At 41.5% G+C, this 20,234-nt stretch overlaps 1 protein-coding gene across 1 annotated transcript in view; it reads left to right on the top strand.

Moving 5' to 3' along the window:
• The window catches only part of kiaa1549la (KIAA1549-like a), a gene marked incomplete at its 5' end in the record, with an annotated part of 127,969 nt that overhangs the window by 74,881 nt on the left and 32,854 nt on the right, over positions 1 to 20,234 (top strand). Inside the window, 6 exons of the mRNA XM_083916496.1 lie at positions 951 to 1,010; positions 1,885 to 2,045; positions 4,306 to 4,477; positions 8,823 to 8,983; positions 10,976 to 11,011; positions 19,202 to 19,395. Coding sequence (XP_083772622.1) covers positions 951 to 1,010; positions 1,885 to 2,045; positions 4,306 to 4,477; positions 8,823 to 8,983; positions 10,976 to 11,011; positions 19,202 to 19,395 — 784 coding nt within the window. The remainder of the gene's footprint in view (positions 1 to 950; positions 1,011 to 1,884; positions 2,046 to 4,305; positions 4,478 to 8,822; positions 8,984 to 10,975; positions 11,012 to 19,201; positions 19,396 to 20,234) is intronic.

Here is a 20,234-nt window from a genome sequence, read left to right as displayed (position 1 = left end):
ATGCAGGACCACGGCAGCAGGCACCATCACCATCAGTAGAGACCTGAGAGACGACAAAGCACAAACAACTCCGGGGAAGAAGCTGAATTAGTTATGCATTGATGAGACATGAATGATACAGACAGAGGAGAGAAGCTCAGAGTATCTGGAAAAGGATTATCCCCCAACAGACTGGGTCTATAGCAGCATCATTAAGCAGAACAAAATCAGCTTAGGGTTCTGTACTTTAAATATCCCCTTAAAAAATAAAATAGAAGTAATATAATAAGTAAATCATAAGGAATTTATTAACCTTATCAAGACATTGTTTGGGGCGCTCACCTGATAGAGTGTATGCCCCACATACAAAGGTCAAAGCCCTTACTGCAGCAGACAGGATTTGACTTTGACCCACAGCCCATTCCTGCATATAACCCACCAACCACCCCCCCACCCCCCGACTGTCAATCTTCAGCTGTACTAGTAAAGTTAAAATGCCCCAAAAACCAAACCAATAGGGCATTGTTCTTGCTTTTGATCCTCTCGCTGCAAATAGTACAGTTAACTGTTAATAAGTGCATAATAAAGGATTTATTAATCCTAACAAGGCATTTCTCTCGCTTTAGATCTGGTAACCTTTAAGAACCATAGCTAACTGTCAATACGGGTATAGTTCCTAATGCTAATAAATGCTCAATAAAATGTTTCTACTAAGTGCTAACAAATGTCTAATCATCTAACAATTACCATGTTTATGAAGCTATTATTGACACAATTAACATATAATATTATTATGCATCTTGTAAGGACTTACAAAGCCTACCTATTTACTAATTGCAGCGCCCTTATTATACTGTGTTACCCAGGTGGGGTTAAAAACAGCCATTTTCTGTAACCTGCGCTCTCTCTCTCTCTCTCTCTCTCTCTCTCTCTCTCTCTCTCTCTCTCTCTCTCTCTCTCTCTCTCTTCAGCCCTTGAATACCATAATCTCAACACGTCGATGGCAACCAAGAACTATTGGGTGAAAACAGGTAAATTGCTCTTGCACACACACACACACACACACACACACACACACACACACACACACACACACACACACACACACACACACACACACACACACACACACACACACACACACACACACACACACACACACACACACACACACACACACACACACACGCACAAAATGCTACTGGGTGATCAACGGTAATGAAGAGCCACATTGATTGGAGAAACAGCAGTTAGTTTAATGCCCTGGTGCTCGTTGTTGTACAATTCAGCAAAATATTATCGCCGCCCTCTTTTTCCTTTCCTGCATATACGTCCCCCCACCCCCTCTGCACCCCCCCATCTGCTTACTCCCTCACTTGTCTGTGCAAGTGTGTCTTTAGCTGCTCTGTTCCTGGGCAGACCTTTTGATGTATAATTCACAGCATCCTGACTGGGGCAGAAGGAGAGATCACATCACATCACAGCCGGGTGTGAATGATGCTGAAGTGTGTTGTGTGTGTGTGTGTGTGTGTGTGTGTGTGTGTGTGTGTGTGTGTGTGTGTGTGTGCGTGTGGACAGGGACACAGTGTGTTGCTGCAATAGAAGTTTCTGGATGTGCAGCTTTAAATGGAGGCTAAGATCATCTGGTCCTCTCTAATATCCCACTCATCTTGTCTCTCTTGTTTATCTTGCCCTCTCTCCTCCCTCGTTCTCCCTTTCCTATTTTCTCACCTCCTCCATCTTCACACTCTTCTCTCCTTCACTCATGCCCTCCTCTCAACCACTTTCTCCTTCCCTCCCTCTGCGCCCATCCTGCCTCATGTTGTCTTTCCCTCCCCATCTTTCATCCCTTCTCCCATCTCCTCTTTTGCCCCACTTCCTGCCTGAACACATCTCTCCTCACAGTGATCCAAGATGTGGACAGCTCTTCTTTGGAGGCCAACTACCAGAGCTTTGCTAGCCTGATGGAGCAGCGGCTGGCTGAGCTTTTCCTGGTGGCCGGCAGGCAGGGACCTCGGACCGCACGATCTCGGCGGGCCACCACCATGGGGAGCTACACCGTACAGGTAGGTGGGAATGGGATTTTTGTGTGTCATTGTGTGAATCCCTAGTGGTGGTGATGGCAGGAATTTCTTTGCTTTAAAGAACTTGTTTGCATCTTTGCAAGTGACAACATCTTTGCTTACTAAATCACTTGAACAGTTTTTACCTGTGTGAGGTTTTAGATTATGATATGGACTGTAAGGCTTTGCTTACAGTAAGCATGGCAGTCCTTCATGCTAAATATCCGCAAGGCAACATGCCCACAATGATTATGTTAACATGCTGATGTAGCAGGTGGAATGTTCACCATGGGTATCAGCTTAGTTTAGCGTGTTAGCATGCTTACGCACATGAAAAAGCATCACTGACATTCATGGGCATGTTATCAGCTTAGCAGAGTGAATTTTTGACCTGATGATGGAGGTAAATTGGTAATTTTTTACTAGAATAAGTAATGGGCCTGTGACTGCCCGCTAAATGATGAATCCGGCGAGCGTGTTTTCGCCATCTGCGCCGCCATTACTGCATTGGCTTTTCCCTCCAGTATGCACACGCTAGAATGGGAGCTGTCATAATAAGTGTACCTTTTCTACTTTAACTGTACTTTACAAGCAGCATTACTTTTGACAACGATGACTAGGAAGTCAAGAAGAACCTGTGTAATTCTCAGCTGCTCCGACAGCAGTGGGAAACTTCAACTTTGGAAAAAAACTGAATATAACGACACAAACCTTCACCTCATGGAGAGGGTCCCTTTCTGAGGCCGTACGATTTACAGTGATTCCCAGGGCTATAGACGAGCAAGATGCTTTCTAGAAGTGGATCAAGAATATTAACAGAGGGGACTTTGTTCCCAACAGCAACAACGCGCTAATTTTTGGCTAACACTGGTCAAACCTAAGGACTACAATGCAAACGTCAAGTAGTTGAGTTAATCAGTGATGGAGGAAAATAATTCCAAGTACTCTTCAGGAGGTAAAGGTTTGAGAAGGTTGTAGAAAAGGTACACCTACTACAGCTCCCATTCAATCGCACGCATACTAGAGGGAGACACTACCGCAGCAATGGTGGCTTGTTCAATTCCGGTACTTCGACGGATTCGTCTATAGGCCCTCGTGCCATGCACATGTTGGTGCTAAATGGTGAGCCTGGAACACTACTTGGTTTAAATAATGCTCATAGCAGATGTAAGTCCATTTAAATTCATTGTACGGCATGCTTTGGAAAACATTATGTAGTGGATTTGTTGGTACTGCGCTAAGAGAGTAGGTCATATGTAATGAGGCAATGTTTGCATTCGGTTGAATTAGTACTGCGGAGTAAAGATTAGGGATTGAAAGAACAGTTGAATTTACTCAAAAGACACACAACCTGCCCCGTGTTCCATATTGCACAAATTAAGGCAACAATCACCTCCTCCTGGACTTTGTTCCTTACGGACCCTCGAGGTTTTATGGGTCAAAGATGACTAGTTTTATGGCTGCAGAAATGGAGAAGACTGGGAGAGGCTTACAGAGAGAAGGGGGGGTTATAGAGAGGGTAAAATCATCCAGCCATTTAATACTACACATCCCTTTTTTTTAATGACAAAATCAAATTGCCAGACTTGATTAAAGCGTGTGATGTGTTCGTCACATAATAAAAAAGCCTCTGATGTATGATAAAAGGAAATTGAGGTTTCAAGTGACTCAGTTATCCTCGAGTGTCTTCCCCAAGTGCAGATATCTTGCAGCAAATGGTTCGTCGTGATCAAAGCAGCCGGGCCGATTCTGAATTTTGATTGGGCCACTGTAGATAGGCTACAGCAGGGGTTTTTCATCTGTTGATGCGAAGAGATAATACTTGTTTTTCTGATGTTCGTAATATTTGAAATATGCCTAAGACACTCACAAATGAGTCTAGATCTAATATGCATGCACATTTTTGCATGTAGTTCTTATGTAGCCATATACCCTCCTCAACATCCTCCCCTCCCCTCTGCCCGCAAGAATGCTGGACTTGGACCCCCCTCCCATTTTTACTTCATCAGTGCCACTATTCAGTTTTTTTTCTTCCCATTTCTCTTGCACTATTTAGAATTTATTTCATATATTGTATATATATATATATATTTTGTACTATTGCACCGTGGGTCAGAGAGAAATCTGTTTTCGATTCTTCTGTATGTCGGCACATATTGACGAATTGACAATAAAGCTGACTTTGACTTTGATATAAACATTTTTTTTAACAAGATGCTATCATCAGCTTGAAATATTGCACAATTTATCTGTCCTTCACTAGATGGTGAGCATGCGTAGACTTCCTGGTCCCAAGAACCCAGCAGAGATGACTTACTACGCCCAGCTGAACGGAGCCCCCATCACTGGATCTGCCGCTGCCAAGACCCTTAGCAGCCTGGACTCCCAGACCATGGCTCTGACTCTGGGATACTTTGTGCAAGTGCAGGCTGAACGTAAGCTGGTTATCTCGCTTTACTGTGTGATGTTACATAATGATGTATCGTATGTGTAAAGGACCAAGCAATTCAAGCACAAGAGACTCAATCCAGATTTAGTTTTATTTCCCTAAATGTGAGTCACCATGAGAAACACTTTAATGCGGTTTTAAACTTTTAAGAGGAAAAAGTAATGCAGCTCTTGCTAGCCTTCTAGGAACTGAACATCAATGACATTATAGTTCAGTAAAGGGATAACATTACCATTAACTGAAGATGCTTTCTCTGAGCGATGCATGTAACTCTGCTTATTGGCTGAGAATTTTTTCTGCAAAACTGTCTGTAAAATGTATAACCCACGGAGCATGCGCAGACGTGAAACCTGATAGAATGCTGTTTACATGCATGAATAATCGGGTACTGAAGGAGTTATCTAGGTCTGTAAACTAGGGTATGGTGTTTACATGTTGTTTAAGAAACTGGAGTAAGCCCTTAACCCGAATATAATCAGGTTTTTAAACTGCATGTAAACACACTGAGTTATTCTTCTTACACTTTGTTTTTTTGCACAGATTAAACAAACAAGACATAACCTGATACTAAGTGAGCTTTAAACAGTCAACTCACAGAGCACACTTCTCATTCAGCAACTACTCTTTAAGATTTATGAGTTGAAGTGTGACAGTCCTGGCTTACTGTGACATTATGAAGCTTTTGGGTTTTCCATACATTTCCATAATGCCCTACAGTATGCATCCAATAAAGATTTTGAGTAGCAATACCCCCCGCTCAGCTGACACACAAGTATTTTACACTGCTACAGAACAATTATTCATTAATGCTTATTTTAATCGTATCACCTACATCAAACTGGCTCCCAGAGGTTTTCTTTTATACATTTTTCAAATATTAAATTATTAGTATTATTAGTTCAGAGTCAGAACTAAACCTTGACTGAGAGGCTAGATAACCGCTGTCTTGCTTAAAAATATATGAGCGTCTCCACGCGTGGCGTAGTTGTATTTTCCGAGGGTTAGGGTTAACCAGCTCTAACTGGGGGATCCCGAGGCGTTCCCAGGCCAGCGTGGAGATATAATCTCTCCACCTAGTCCTGGGTCTTCCCCGAGGCCTCCTCCCAGCTGGACGTGCCTGGAACACCTCCCTAGGGAGGTGCCCAGGGGGCATCCTTACTAGATGATCCTGAACCACCTCAACTGGCTCCTTTCAACACAAAGGAGCAGCGGCTCTACTCCGAGTTTCTCACGGATGGCTGAACTTCTCCCCCTCTCTCTAAGGGAGACTCCAGCCACCCTCCTGAGAAAACCCATTTCGGCTGCTTGTACCCGCGACCTCGTTCTTTCGGTCATGACGCAGCTTTCATGACCATAGGTGAGTGTAGGAACGAAGATTGACCGGTAGATCGAGAGCTTTGCCTTCCGGCTCAGCTCTTTTTTCGGTGCGGTAGAGCGACTGCAACACCGCCCCCGCTGCTCCGATTCTCCGGCCAAACTCACGCTCCATCCTCCCCTCACTCGTGAACAAGATCCCGAGGTACTTGAACCTGTTGCATTTCTTAAATGTAATAGTTGTAATTCACTCTCGCTTTTGTCAGGCCCAATTCACAGAACAGAACACAGCTCTGGAAGTGGCTGCAAGCAAGCAAGACAAATTCAGAATCAGGATAGTTTTTCCACATTTATCTATTTAAGATCATTATGTTCAGAAGACTGTAGTTGTGTATATGTTTGTTGTAGATGTTCATAATGTGGCCATTGATGAAGACCAAGTGTTCCCCTTCAACTTTTCTCCCTCACATTTCCCTGGAATCTATAATTAACAAACTGGAGCGACACCAAAAACCATCAGTCCCCCTAACAGTGCTCAGGCTGGGAACTGAACACTGTGTTCTTGTAAGATTCATTTAGTTTGCCTTCAAACGAAAAAACATCCCTTTGGCAAAATGTTCTGTGATAGAGGAGTTCAGAGAAATAAGTTATTAAAAAGATCCAAGTGAAAAACTTCAGGTTCAAGCTAGTTTTTTAATTTTCTGTACTTTAAAGCACATTTCTGGATGTGGATTTCAAGTCTACAAGATGTTTACATTTATTGCACTTTTGTCTTTATTGTGCAGTTTTGTACAGTTATGATGAATAGTTTGAGCTTTTATGAAATATGCTTATCCACTTTCTAGCCAAGAGTTACACAAGAGGATTAATAGCGCTCTCGTGTCTGTGCGTTAATTATGAAGCTTCAGCCAGAAGATAGCCTAGCCTAGCATAAGAAAACAGGGTGTGACAAAATCCACCTGCCAGCACGCACAAACGAACAAAAACAACTATATTTAGATTTTTCTTTTTTCTTTCTTACATTTATATAATTTGATCATTATGATATAAAATGCACTTAAGATTTTAATAATAAAAAATTTAAATTGGCATGTAAATTGCCATAAAATTACATTTAGTTTTTGTCAGAACTCACTTTCTTGTGATATGCTAAAGATTTGACTGGTGTTTGGTTATTGCATATTTTTAGGAGAATATTGAGATAAAAAAATATTGACTGACTGACCCCATAGACTGTCTCAAAATGGACGTAGCCTTTCCGTCGAGGTCCGTTCTCTCAACTCGATCTTTTCATATTCGCCTTTGGGAGTCGCCATGTTGTCAGACTTTGACTCCGCCTCATTTCCTCTAACCAAGGGGGGGGGGGGGGGGTATGTCCATCTGGGTGACGTTTACCTCTGAGGAGAAGAGAGGGCCAGTGGCTAGCTGTCACTCAAGAGGCCACACCCCTAATTGTTCATAAACTTTAACCTCCGATAAAATAAAAACTAGCGTGGTACAAACAAATTCACCCCCCTCAGTGTTGTCATGGAGATATGACCTAAACATAAAGACTAGAATCTTTTCTTGTACCAGGCCTTAAATAGGTTTAATTATGCTGTGAAAACTCCTAGTGAACACTCGGAGAACTGCAATTCTTGGCACTTCCGTATTGGATCAACCAGGAAGTCGCTGTGGTGGGGGCTTGGCTTTCCCCCATACTTGCAGATGAGTGTGCAGTATATTCAGCCCTGAGTAGTGTCTGCAGATACAACCTCCTCCAGGCTCAGGCCGAGTTCAAATTTCATACTTTTCCCTTTGCTTTCAGTATTTACTGCAGCTGCCCTCACAAAGGTCGAACTTTTGCATTCAGTATACATAAAATTGTGTCAAACCACTTCTTCATAACATCACAACTGGTGTGGGTCGGTTAGTCAGAAAAGCATTGGGATGCTGTAGGACATTCTGGTATTTTTTGCCATACTGCATTTGGTGTACTATATATTTTGACATGCTTAATATTTTTGCTGGCATGCCAATAGTATAGTAGTATGGGTATTGGGGAGGCAGTGAACTGTATGTAGCCTGAGAGCCAAAGCCAGGACAAAATAAAGTCTGAACATCACTTGTTGTTGGTCTAATGCTTGCTGCTCTGAGAGCACAATAATAATTTAAATAATAACAACAACAGCTGCTTGTGTCACTGCAGTTAGTGAAGTGGTAAACAAGCAATAGGCTGGTCGGCCTTATTTGTCCTGAAGAGGCTCTTGACGTGGCGCGGTCGTTCAATATCTCTAAAAGTACACAATGTTTCTGATGCTCCTCCGTAAGGTCTTGATGAAGTAAGCAATTGTACTTTTGTAGGCTACACTCAAAATGTACCCATGATGCAGTTCTGGTCTGTGTAAGAAAACCAACAGCAAACAGTGAACTGTGGAGTATGTAGCCTGAGGCAAAACCCAGGACAAATAAGCATAACATGTTCAAATCACTTGCTGGTGGTAAATCTTATTGCTCTGAGCACAATAAGAATTGAAAGCGACTCAAATGAGTGTTCAAACATTTTTATTAGCTTCTCTTTTCCTTCATATGTACTTGAACAGATGCATCGGTGGAAGTGAGTACAGGAAATCTAACTAAAATTATAAAAGTGACAGACAAAAAGGGATAAAAATAGGATTTTGAGAAATGAAGGGGACATGTCCCTCCATCCCCAGAGGAAATTGTATATACAGCTATAATAAACAAGTATTTTAGTCTTAGCTTTAAAAGTACACAGAAATGTTTCTTGTTTTCTTACCTATTTATGCTAAGCTAAGCTAAGCTAACCCGCTGCAAGAAAGCAAACATATTGTCTAAAATGTTGAACTATTCTGTGTACAAAGGCCGCACAGTCTTATATGTTGTGTTGTGTTTATTTCTGCTTGTCTTGTCTCTGCAGAGTGTGTGCTTTGTGATCACAGCAGGGTCATTAAGTGGCTTAACTGCACAGAAATGCTTAAATGCACATCAAAGGGATGATATATGTATGTTTGCAGCTGTGGTAAAGACGCCACCCAGCAACCTGTGGATCATGGCCGTTCTGACGCCTCTCTTCCTGTTGATGGTGGTGATCGTCATGGTGTCCTTCATCCTGTGTAAGAGAAACAGGGTCATCTTCAAAACGGGCGCCTTCAGGACCTTCAAAACCCGTTCCAAGGTAAGACTGTCAAACCTAGTCCGACTATATCCCCTTCTCCTGCTTTAGTTTACTCCATTACATGTTCCTTTCCATCTTGTTTTCCTCTTTTTCTTCTTCTTTCTATCTTCTTCTGTTAATAATGATCAGCTGTTGCCTCACTCCAAAAAGCTCCAATTCTATAGCAAAAATGTCAACAAACGTAGCCCGGTTCTGAGTAAGTGACACAAACCGATAGTGTTAAGTTGTCTCTTCAGGACAGAAAAATGGAATCCCTTCTGTGCGGGCCTCACTCATTTGTTTTTTTCCGCTGCCCAGTAGCCTGTGGTCATTGCTAATCATGCATGCTTTGAAGACTAATCGGTTGAGAGAAAAATAGGCAGGGCTCAGTGTACTGGAAATGAACCTAAGGGTAATGTTGGCCCTTTCACAGTAATAGTGTTCACTCAACATTAACTCATTTGAGGATAAATTAAAATCAATCATTTCAAATTAGCATGTGTGAAATAGATCGCCACCAGCTGGTTTGATCAGGTCAGATTGTTCTCCTGCACACAGCGCTGTGCATGAAGCCGGGACAACAGCTGCTTGTGTCGCTGCTGTCAGTGAAGTGGTGAACAAGCAATAAGCTGACACGCCTTATTTGTTCTGAAGATGGTCTTGACGGGTCTCTGCTTGGTTCAGAACTCCATAATCATCATAAAACGATACACAGAATATTTCTTTCACCACATCAAAGAAGACTTAAAAGCTTTGACCATTAGTGAAGGAAACTATGTTTACTAATTATGTTTCTGATGCTCCTCAGTAATCTCCTCATGGAGCAAGCAATTGTGATTTTGCAGACTGAAATCAAAGTGTACCCATAATGCAGTGCTGTTCTGGGTAAGAAAACTAAAAGTGGAGCAGCAAGGTGTTTTGATGCCACAGTAATTGATGTCGTACAGTTAGCTGCTTAACCAGCTTTCTGATTTTGTGACAGCAAAAAAAATCACCCTTTACCAGTATGGTGGCCGATACAGTGGGTTTTTGAGCTGTAATGAACATTGACCGCTTCTATCTGGATTGTGCACAGATATGACTCTGCAAAGGTGCTCAGGAGGCTGCTTTCTTCAATGCATAACTTCATGAAACAATATTTAACCCTATTATACAGTACAACAATGTACATTCAGGGGTTAAACTATGGAACAATTTGTGACCCTCAATGGTGGAAATGTGCACAATATATTGAACCAAGTATTATATGACTTTAAAACTGCTCAGTTATTCTTGAAATCAGGCATGGTGCCTGATAACTTTAAGCCCTGTACATTTCCAACCAAATCTAAAATGTACACTAAGAAAATAAAGAATAGAAATGTTCATAGATTTCGATATCAATGTGATAATATCAGTCAATCATATCGGTCTGGCTCTACGCATTAATGAGCCACACTGCAATTATAGTGCCACGGGCATGTGCACTTTATTTTGAGTCAATCCCACAAACACCATCCTGGTGCATTAAACACTACTGGAGCTCCACTTGTGTATTAGTCCGCAAATAAAAATATAATAATAATAATGTTTGAGAAATGTTTGCTAAAACCTACCATACTGTTTTAGGAGGCTTTAAATAAGATAAACAATGTTTGTGACCCATTTTTAAGGCTTAACATCTTCAGTAGGAACAGAATAGGGAGGTCAAAATGTACTGAGAGACAAGCTAACAGGCTGTTTGTTGATAATAGAAAAACATTAGTCTTATCCTTTAAAACTGATCATCCTGTGTCTTTCACAGTGGCAATTCTGATTAGCAATGTCACAATCTTCTCAAATAGGACTTAATCTGTGTTAATGTTATTGACACAGATTGGAGTGATGGTCAAACTATGAAAATTGGATGCCTCCTCTCCTCTCCTCTCCTCTCCTCTCCTCTCCTCTCCTCTCCTCTCCTCTCCTCTCCTCTCCTCTCCTATAACTATATTAACCCCTCTCTGACCTTGTCCCTCCGACTCTCTCCCTGTTTAGACCTCATATCGAAGGGAGGGCAGTTACCACCACCAGGTATTCACATAGATACTGGTTGTGTGGATTGCTGACTGACTGACCTTTGACTGACTGTGTTGATCAACTTGTGTACAACTGCCTTGTTGGCTGCTTATTTCTGTATGTGCTGCTTGTCATTGTTGCCGGGTAAATTTGTGCATGTGGCTACTGTGCTGTGGACATGACTTATTCCTCCATCCTCATTGGCCGTGGGAGATCAATAGAGAGGAGAGCGGAGGGGGCAGTGAGGAAAGGTGAAAAAATATATAATGGGGTGTAAAATTCACATGCACATTTCTCAAGATTTAAGCTGTTTTTGGTTTGAGTCAATTGGCTGAATTAACAAGGAGAGGCTAGCTCATATAAACAAGCAAATGAGCTGAAAGCTGCCAGCCAGAAGAAACCATTTTAAAACAGGGCTCATAAACATGAATAACAGAAATTATCGCCCAATCCAGCGAAACCAAATCAATTCATAAAAAATTACTCAAGCTTGTGTCACGAGCCCAGACCGCTTCTCTGCCAGTTCCTTTTCTGTTCCAGGTCAGTCCTTTTATCCCGTCAGATGAAGCCACTCTCCTCCCAAAGTGGCTCGGCTGGAACACTACATGGACCACCAACCCTATTCTTTTATATATATATATATATAAAGTATATATCCACTGAGTCATGTACATTATCATGGCTAGACCTAAAGCAGAGCAATGGCCACAGACAACGGATAAAAAATTAAAATGCTTTAAATTACAAAGAGCCATGTACAGGTGGCCCCTGTTACTGTTGCTGTGGTGGAGCATGTCAGCTCATTAGAGGGTTAAAGTGAGGTGAGTGAAGGATAACTGGAGGGAGGGGTAGGTAGGACAGAATTTGGTGTGACCCTGGGTGTAAATATACAGCTCTGGAATAAATTAAGAGACCACTGCAAAATTACCAGATTCTTGGAATTTACTATTTGTATGTATGTGTTAAGTAAAATGAACAGTTGTGTTTTATTCTATCAAATACTGATTACATTTCTCCCAAATTCCAAATAAAAATATGGTCATTTAGAGCATTTATTTGCAGAAAATGACAAATGGTCAAAATAACAAAAAGATGCAGTTTTTTCAGACCTCAAATAATGCCAAGAAAACAAGTTCATATTCAAAACAACACAATCATAATGTTTTAACTCAGGAATAGTTCAGAAACCAACATTTGGTGGAATAAACCTGATTGTCAATCACAGCTTTCATGCCACTCCTGGCACATACATTTAAGCAGCTTGGCTTAGTCTGATGGCATATGACCATCCATCTTCCTCTTGATCACATTCCAGAGGTTTTCAATGGGGTTCAGGTCTGGAGATGGTCTGGCCATGACAGGATCTTGATCATGACAATCTTCAGAGTTGGGGAACATTATCAGAGCAGAAGGAAGCAACTTTTCTTCCAGGATAACCTTGTGCTGTCCTTAATTCATGCATCCTTCGCAAAGACAAATCTGGTTAATTTTAGCTTTTGTGAAGCACCCCCAGAACATCACTTAATTTCACACTGGGTGTGAGACACAGGCTTGTAGGCCTCTCCAGGTCTCTGTCTAACCATTAGACGACCAGGTGGTGTGTCTGTGTTGTCCCTGCTTTGTATCTGTTCCTCGTTATACTATAGTATTATCATAACATTTACATTTATGTCTTTAGTTTTTGTTTACTTTTGCAATCCTTTGTAAACGTTTAACATTATGTTGTGTTTTACGCATGAAATATTAAAGAGTCCAGGAATATGAGCTTTCATAAGTGGTGCCGGGAGGCTACAATCACTGCTCGTATCCACAGCAGTATTTACCCTTTTCCAATCCCAAGCATGCATGCTGCAAATGAGATCAGTATTATAGATAAATATTTCACACAGGGATTTACTTTGGGAAGAGCTTGTGGTAATGTGGCGGAGTTAAACACTCTAGTATCCTGATTAAAGCCCAGGTTAGAATGTTTTCAACTCTATGTTCCACTCATGTGTCCACATGTGCTTTGAACGAGTAACTGATCACTATAACTGGTACTTTAGTCCAATCTGGCCGTGATTTTTTAGATAGTAAACTGCTAAATTCAGTGTAGACTGGACCCAGAAGGCAGCACACAGACTCTGAAAGAAGTTAAAAAAAGATTAATTGCAGACTTGGTTTCAATGGAGATGATGGAGGCGGGCAGGGCAGAGGGTGAGTGTTCTTGAGGCTGATCTGGTGCCTGAACAGAAAGAACGAGGAGCTGAGTGTAAGAGACAGTGACGGGAGACTTGGGATCCAGAACGTCAGACTGAATGAAAACATGTGGATTGTGTACCAATTTTGCACCGTTATGACTCTGCAAAGGTACTCAGAAGGCTGGTTTCCTAAACGAATTACTTTATTAAACAATATTTAACATTATCATACATTATTCATACAATTATTACATTGATAACCGATTCTAAAAATGAAAACTAAGAAAATAAACATACATACATAAAAAGAAAATTGTTTTCTGCATTATATATTCTGTAAAAAAGTTTTTCATATCGGTGCGTATTGGAAAACATATACCATAACTGATACTAATAGATATTATATAGGCCAATGTCAGCTGACAGATAGCCTCTACAGAAAATGGACTGAGGACGTAGTTAGCACCGTAGATGGAACGAAGAGCAGGAGAGAAGCCGAGGTTGATCTGGTGATGAGACGCAGGTGTGCCAGCTGCCAGATCTCAGGAGCAGGAGTATTCACAGAAACAAGGAGAGGGTAGAGGAGAGGCAGAGACCATGACAGTAAACGATGAGAAATGTGACAGGAATGGAGTTGATAGAGGGGATAACATAGAACAAGGGCCCACAGCTGAACCCAACTGGGGATGTTGTGAGGACATGGTCACATCTTAGACCCTTAACCGCAAACACACACACACCAGCTGCCATGAAATGTCTATGGAAAGCTGCGGCGACCGCTCTAAGCTGCTGCTATTTGATTCTGCCGCAAAGTGTGACCAAACAAAAAACTGGGTATGGTTTAACTTTTAGGGGCAAAGACTGACTAGAGAATACCCACAGCCAATCAGTAACCTGTGCCTCCTGTGACATGTTGACATATGTTTACAAAGACATCTTCCCGCTTACACATGAACAGCCCTGCCGGATACAGAAAAATGTAATTCTGGTGGTGAGCTGCACTTCCCCGTTGTTTGCTGTGTTTTCGGCATAAGCCCCAAGGTTCCGCACATGGATCCCTTCCTAAAGGACATTCCAGTGTCAGAGATGAGGGGCAAAAACCTGCTGTCTTCTTCATCTTCCAAAGTTTCTGTGTTTCTGGTACACAATTCCCTCTTTCTCACAGTTGAGCCTAGCTGCAGGGATGGAGAAGTAAAGCAAGGTAGAAAGAACGGGTTTAATCAACCTCCCTCTTACTCCATCTGCAGGGCTCTTTTTCTATTGCTGGGTAATGTTAGAGATTCCACAGTTACTCCAGTTGTTCTATCATCTGTCATTTATGCTAACATGACCTGACGTTGCCTTGCCTCTTAGTGAAATGCTCTCTGATAAGCAGTCATGCGGTTTATTGTGCAAGGTAAGAAGGAAGTAGTGAAGCGCTGTTGTTGATAATGTGGAAGGCAAAATAGTTTGCTGTCTTTGTCCAGACTGAGAAGCATCCGTGTTAATCTTTTATTACCTTCATAGGCACAACTCAAGAACTTTCCTCTTCCTATGTGCTGTAAAGTGAGTCGTCATTTTCCAACCTGCAGGCAGACAGGATTGAACAGTGAAAGCGAGGCTTATAGATAAATTCAAACAGAAATGTTATCTGTGGTGACTTTGAGCTAGCAGCAAGTGTCAGTTAGTTGACCTTTCAACATGCTGGGTGGATGTTTTTCCCTTAAGTCAAATGTGACCACCATGTACTGATTGCATTTACACTTGACTGAGATTTGATCTCATTGTCAGAAAACCTCTAGATGTGGATTAAATAATCCAACCCTAGTCGGGTCACAATACGTTCTGTGCATGTCATATGTAACATGAATGACCCAGACCAAAGTAAAATAATAGACTCCATCAAATTGATCTACTGTCTGTATTTGTGTGTCCGTATGCATTTGCTCCCACCCTACGCATCAGTCACCATGCAGGACAAGCTAAAGCTGAAGATCAATACTATGGTTTATACTATATCTGCATGTGGGTTTAAGCATTTAACAGTGATTCTGCAGAGTCCGCCTGACTTCATCACTCTGCTGGGAAGCCAGAACGTGATGAAAAATGTCTTTTACGCCCTCTGTGCGTAAAATACATTTTATGTGGAGTATAATAAAGGTGGAATCAGCAAAAGTATAGTCAATCCACTTTTCATTTGTAAGGTGTTCAACGAAAGTACAATGTAGTGGCTGCCATTTAAAGAACTGAAGGTATTTTGCATTTTGCTGCTTCATGTCCCCAGAGTAAGTTTATCTAACTGCTGCAGCACCATGTTGATGTGCACCCCATCTACTCTGCTGTGACTTTTTTTTACTTCTTAAATGTGCCCATTCTTTGGTGCATTTTAAAAAAAAACAACATTTTTTACATGCAGCTCTGTGGTGCTTTTCCACTATTCGCCCAGCTAGAGCTGCATCTAAATCAATATAGCCACAAGGGGAATGGAGCCTATCCCGTCCATCTGCTGTACCTCATCAGGCTGCTGTTGACTGTTCCTCTGAGTTAAAATTAGACAAGAAGAGAGAAGCTTCTGTTTGATAGTGCGGGCAAGGGAAATAAGTGCAGATAATTTGCTGGTGCAGCGGGGTCGATCTTGCAGTCACTTCACATGACATCTTTCAATAGAAGAAATGGCTCGATCCTGTGTCACCGTCTTCCTCTTCCCCCTCGCTCTTTTACCATTCTAAATGGATGAGAAAACCACCATCTATCTCTGACAGACCGATCAGAGGCTCGCGTCAGCAGCCAGTCCTTATTAAACTGGGCTGCTCACACAAGATGAAAGATGACCATTCGTTAAGTCAACGCGCTGTCAGTGGACAGTGGAAGAGAGGGAGAGATGGTGGAGGAGATAGGGAAAAGAGAAGGAAGTTTAGAGAGGAAGAAGAAGAAACTAAGTGGGAAGGATACGTGAATGTGGAAAGATCGGAGGAAGACAAAGACCTTAAGCCAGAGCAGTTAAATACAAGTCGTGAAATGTCAGGCGCACTTTTCAAGGTTACACCCCTTGGCCCTGTCACTTCTGAGAATCCATACTGTCTTCATGCATCACATCCATTACCCAGCCGCCCCTGACTGACACATCTTTTACTGTCAATGTGCAGTGTGTGTCAGGTCATCACTCTTAGTACAACACCTCTGACATATACTGTATATTTGAAGTATACATTTGGATACAGTATACAGAGTAGAGCATTTAATTCATCACCTCCGTCCTCCCACCCATGCCCTTTGTCTGCCCATCAGAAACACACAAACACACACACACACACACACACACACAAACACACACATACACACACACACACACACACACACACAAACACACACACACACACACACACACACACACACACACACACACACACACACACACACACACCATCTGTAAACAGTATGAGGCCATAGGCAAATTAATCTTTGCACTCACCATACATCTTTTACACGATAGTCACACAACAGTCGTCATACATCAATTTCAGAGTAAAAGGTTCATGCACACACACGCACATTCGATCCATGTATTAATGCCATGGGGAGAGGGCCTGTCCCCACTCTCTCTCTCTCTCTCTCTCTCTCTCTCTCTCTCTCTCTCTCTCTCTCTCTCTCTCTCTCTCTCTCTCTCTCTCTCTCTCTCTCTCTCTCTCTCTCTCTCTCTCTCTCTCTCTCTCTCATGTGCGTGTGTGTTCTATACGAGCATGTATCAATTTCCCGACACTCATCCAAGGCTGCAGCCACGTGTGTTGAAGCGACAGTAGCTGATGGCAAAGCGGTGTGTATGGCTGATGCATTATTAACAACGCCCTCAGCCGGATGCCCACGTTGCCTAACCTCACATGCACTCAGAATTTAGCATGCATCATCAAATGCATTAGGCGTCCTATTTTAGAGCCGCTCAAAATAGAAAAGGGGAGGGTAAAAATCTGGGTTTCGTCTGCTTAGTTGTGTAACCTACAACGGGTGTTTATCTCCTTTTTTTCCGTTCTCTATTCCTTAAAATGAAAGGCATTTAGAAATACAAAGAATGTGTCCGGGCCTTGGAGGCTTTATCAAAATGCATCTTCAGCTGCCTTTTCCTCTTTGTCTCTTAATGCCCAAATCCCTGACTTCAAAAGGTGCTGTTAAGCTTTATTTATTAATTTTCCAACTTTTTCATTATGCCTGCCGTGGTGTTCGGAGTTTGATAAAAACTGGTTTGGGGAGAGAGGTCCATCCAATTACCTTTATCTGAAATGGAAACATTTTTTCCTTTAATATTCAGTAGACCATGCCATGTTAGCTGTAAGCAACTCTGTCATCCATTCAGCTGTGCAGAGCTTCAGCTGGCCTGAAAATCTAAGTGCTACACCTTAAAGACTGCTATTAATCAGATCAAATTTACTATAGGCTTAATGCATTTATTGCTTCTTTTTTCTGTATTATAAAGTGGTTTGAAGTGGTTCGATTTACGCATTTAAAGCTGAAGTTGGTTACTTTCTGTAAAAAATGTTTTATTTCATATTTGCTGAAACTGTCACTATATCCTGACAGCACTATAAGACGATCTGTAAAAAAGTCATGTTGTTCTACCTCTCTGTCTGCTCCTAATGTCACATGCTAGATTCCACCATACCTGACAGACAACCAATCAGAGCCAAGGAGTCTGCTTTGTGCTCTGATCAAATACGAATGAATATTCTGTTACTGTTGTGTATATTTCCCGTTTAACTTATTTAACAGCTAAACAGTACATTAAAACAGGTTTCCGAATATATATATATATATATATATAAAAATAATACATAAATATAATACTGTTACAGTATGATTATGATTTATATTTGATCAGCGCTGCCTAGTTTGACAGTTGCGATCAGAGTTCAGGGCAGTCATTGACACTGTTTTAGAAACTCCTCGACTCTGATTTGTTATTTTCCTTCTGGCGGGGCACCAGGTGGAAGCAGAGGAATACATTTTTTCACAGATTATCTGTCACATGTAATAATGTCAGGATATAGTGACAGTTTAAACAAATATGACTCCCAAACTGTTTTTATAAAAGTCACCTGCAGCTTTAACCAGTCACTATAGATAACGTGTTTTCATACAGTTACTCAAATAATTTCTTTCCACGCAGCTACAAAAAACAGATGGCCAGACATTGATTTACAAAGCTGTTTTGCCTTCCTGCTAAAGTCTCCTTCATATCTGACTTACAAACACGAACACCTGAATAAGCTAACACCACTGGGGAAAAGTGCACTTTTAACATCAGTTTGCTAGCTTGTGGCCAACCACACCCGACCCCAAAGTTGGGGCAAATATTATGAATCTATAGGGTGCTGTTTTGGGGGAATGGAACACATTTAGCTTGATTCAATGGGATTAAATTAAATCATGGCTTATGCAACTTGCAACTAATGCAACATTAAGATTTTCAGGAGAAACTATAATTCAGCATACTTTCAAAATGTCACACTAGATGCGTCTGTCTGCTGTTGTGTGCTTTGATTGTTGATTTTTTTCTTGTGACCATTTTGAGATCCTCTTACCACCACTTCCATGCTCCTTTAAAACATGCATCATGGTGTAAGTGCTATATATTTTGTGGCTGCTTTATCCCTGATTGCTCATTATTGTGGTTTATACATTACATTACAGTATTTTCTTAGCACTTATCAGCTGGTGCTATGTAGTAAAAACTACTGTACCATGGAATTGTCAGGCCTTTTTCTGTCTTTGCATGAGCTGTATTTCCTGCAAACAGCTGCTTGTTTTAATGCATTCAGTTGCTTGTGGTCCATTAATCCAACTGGCAAACTGAAGAAACATATATCTTTTGGGAGTTATTCTATAATAAATCAGGAATACAAACACTGAAGCATTTTCTTAGATATCAGTTGGAAAATGTAAGCTCCAGAATTTAGTCCCTGAATGGATTGATCTACAAGCTGCAGTAGCTTAAACCTTTTAAAAACTGAGGGTTTTTCTGACTCCTGGTGTGTGTTATCCCTTTCCCTGCCAGCCTGTTCAGGGTTTTGACTACGCCAAGAAGCACATGGGTCGAATAGGTGATGAGACCATCTCTGTTACCAAGGACACTCTGGTGCTGGGGCTGCCCGTACGAGATGCTCCTCTGTCACTGTCATTGGATAAGAAGGTCCACCAGGATGGGACCGCCGGCAAGAGGCCTCCTTCTGCTGACATACACAAAGGAGGGTAAGACTGGATGTTTAATTAAATGCATTTTTATTTGTTTGTTTGAGATCAGTAACCTAAAGTAGTTAATAGTAGTATAGTAGTTCACAATTTGGATATCAGCAAGTCATAGTAGGCAATCTGTCACTGTGATCAAATGATTCAGATATAATAATAAGCAAAATTCTAATGCTAGGTTAACAGCAGATATCTATAATAATATCTAAATCATCCATCTATCTAAATCTAATCGTCAGGCGGGTCAACCCTGGACAGGACGCCAGTCTATCATAGAGCACATATAGACTAACAGAGACAGACAACCATTCATACTTACATTCACACCTACGGGCAATTTTAGAGTCATCAATTAACCAACTTGCCACTCTTATCTAAATCATACACATATATTTTGTGTTTCTACTAGTCTAAGACGCTCTTTTGGAGTTCCTGTTTCTTTTAAGTCCCCCTCCCGATAAGCCCAGTCTGCTCTGATTGGTCAGCATTTCCTGGACTCTGCCAAGGTTATTGAAGGAAACTAGGACACCAAAAAAAAATGTCTGCCCTTTGGCGTATGACCAAGCCCCCACCACAGCGACTTCCTGGTTGATCCAATACGGAAGTGCCAAAAACTGCAGTTCTCCGAGTGTTCAGTCAGAGTAGTTTGCACAATAGAGCAGTTTCTCATTGACCCCCAGCTTAATTAAACCTACTTAGGTTTGTTTGCAAAAAAAACATTCTAGTCTGTATGTTTAGGTCATATCTCCATGACATCACTTAAGGGGGTTGAATATGTTTGTACCAGGCTATTCCGCTCAGGTGCTGTTTAGGTGCGCTTGGGCTGTTTCTTGCTTTCTTTT

The sequence above is a fragment of the Echiichthys vipera genome, assembly GCF_963691815.1.
Source record: "Echiichthys vipera genome assembly, chromosome: 7".
In the NCBI taxonomy this organism is placed as follows: domain Eukaryota; kingdom Metazoa; phylum Chordata; class Actinopteri; order Perciformes; family Trachinidae; genus Echiichthys; species Echiichthys vipera.
This window is presented reverse-complemented; position numbering and strand designations above follow the sequence as displayed.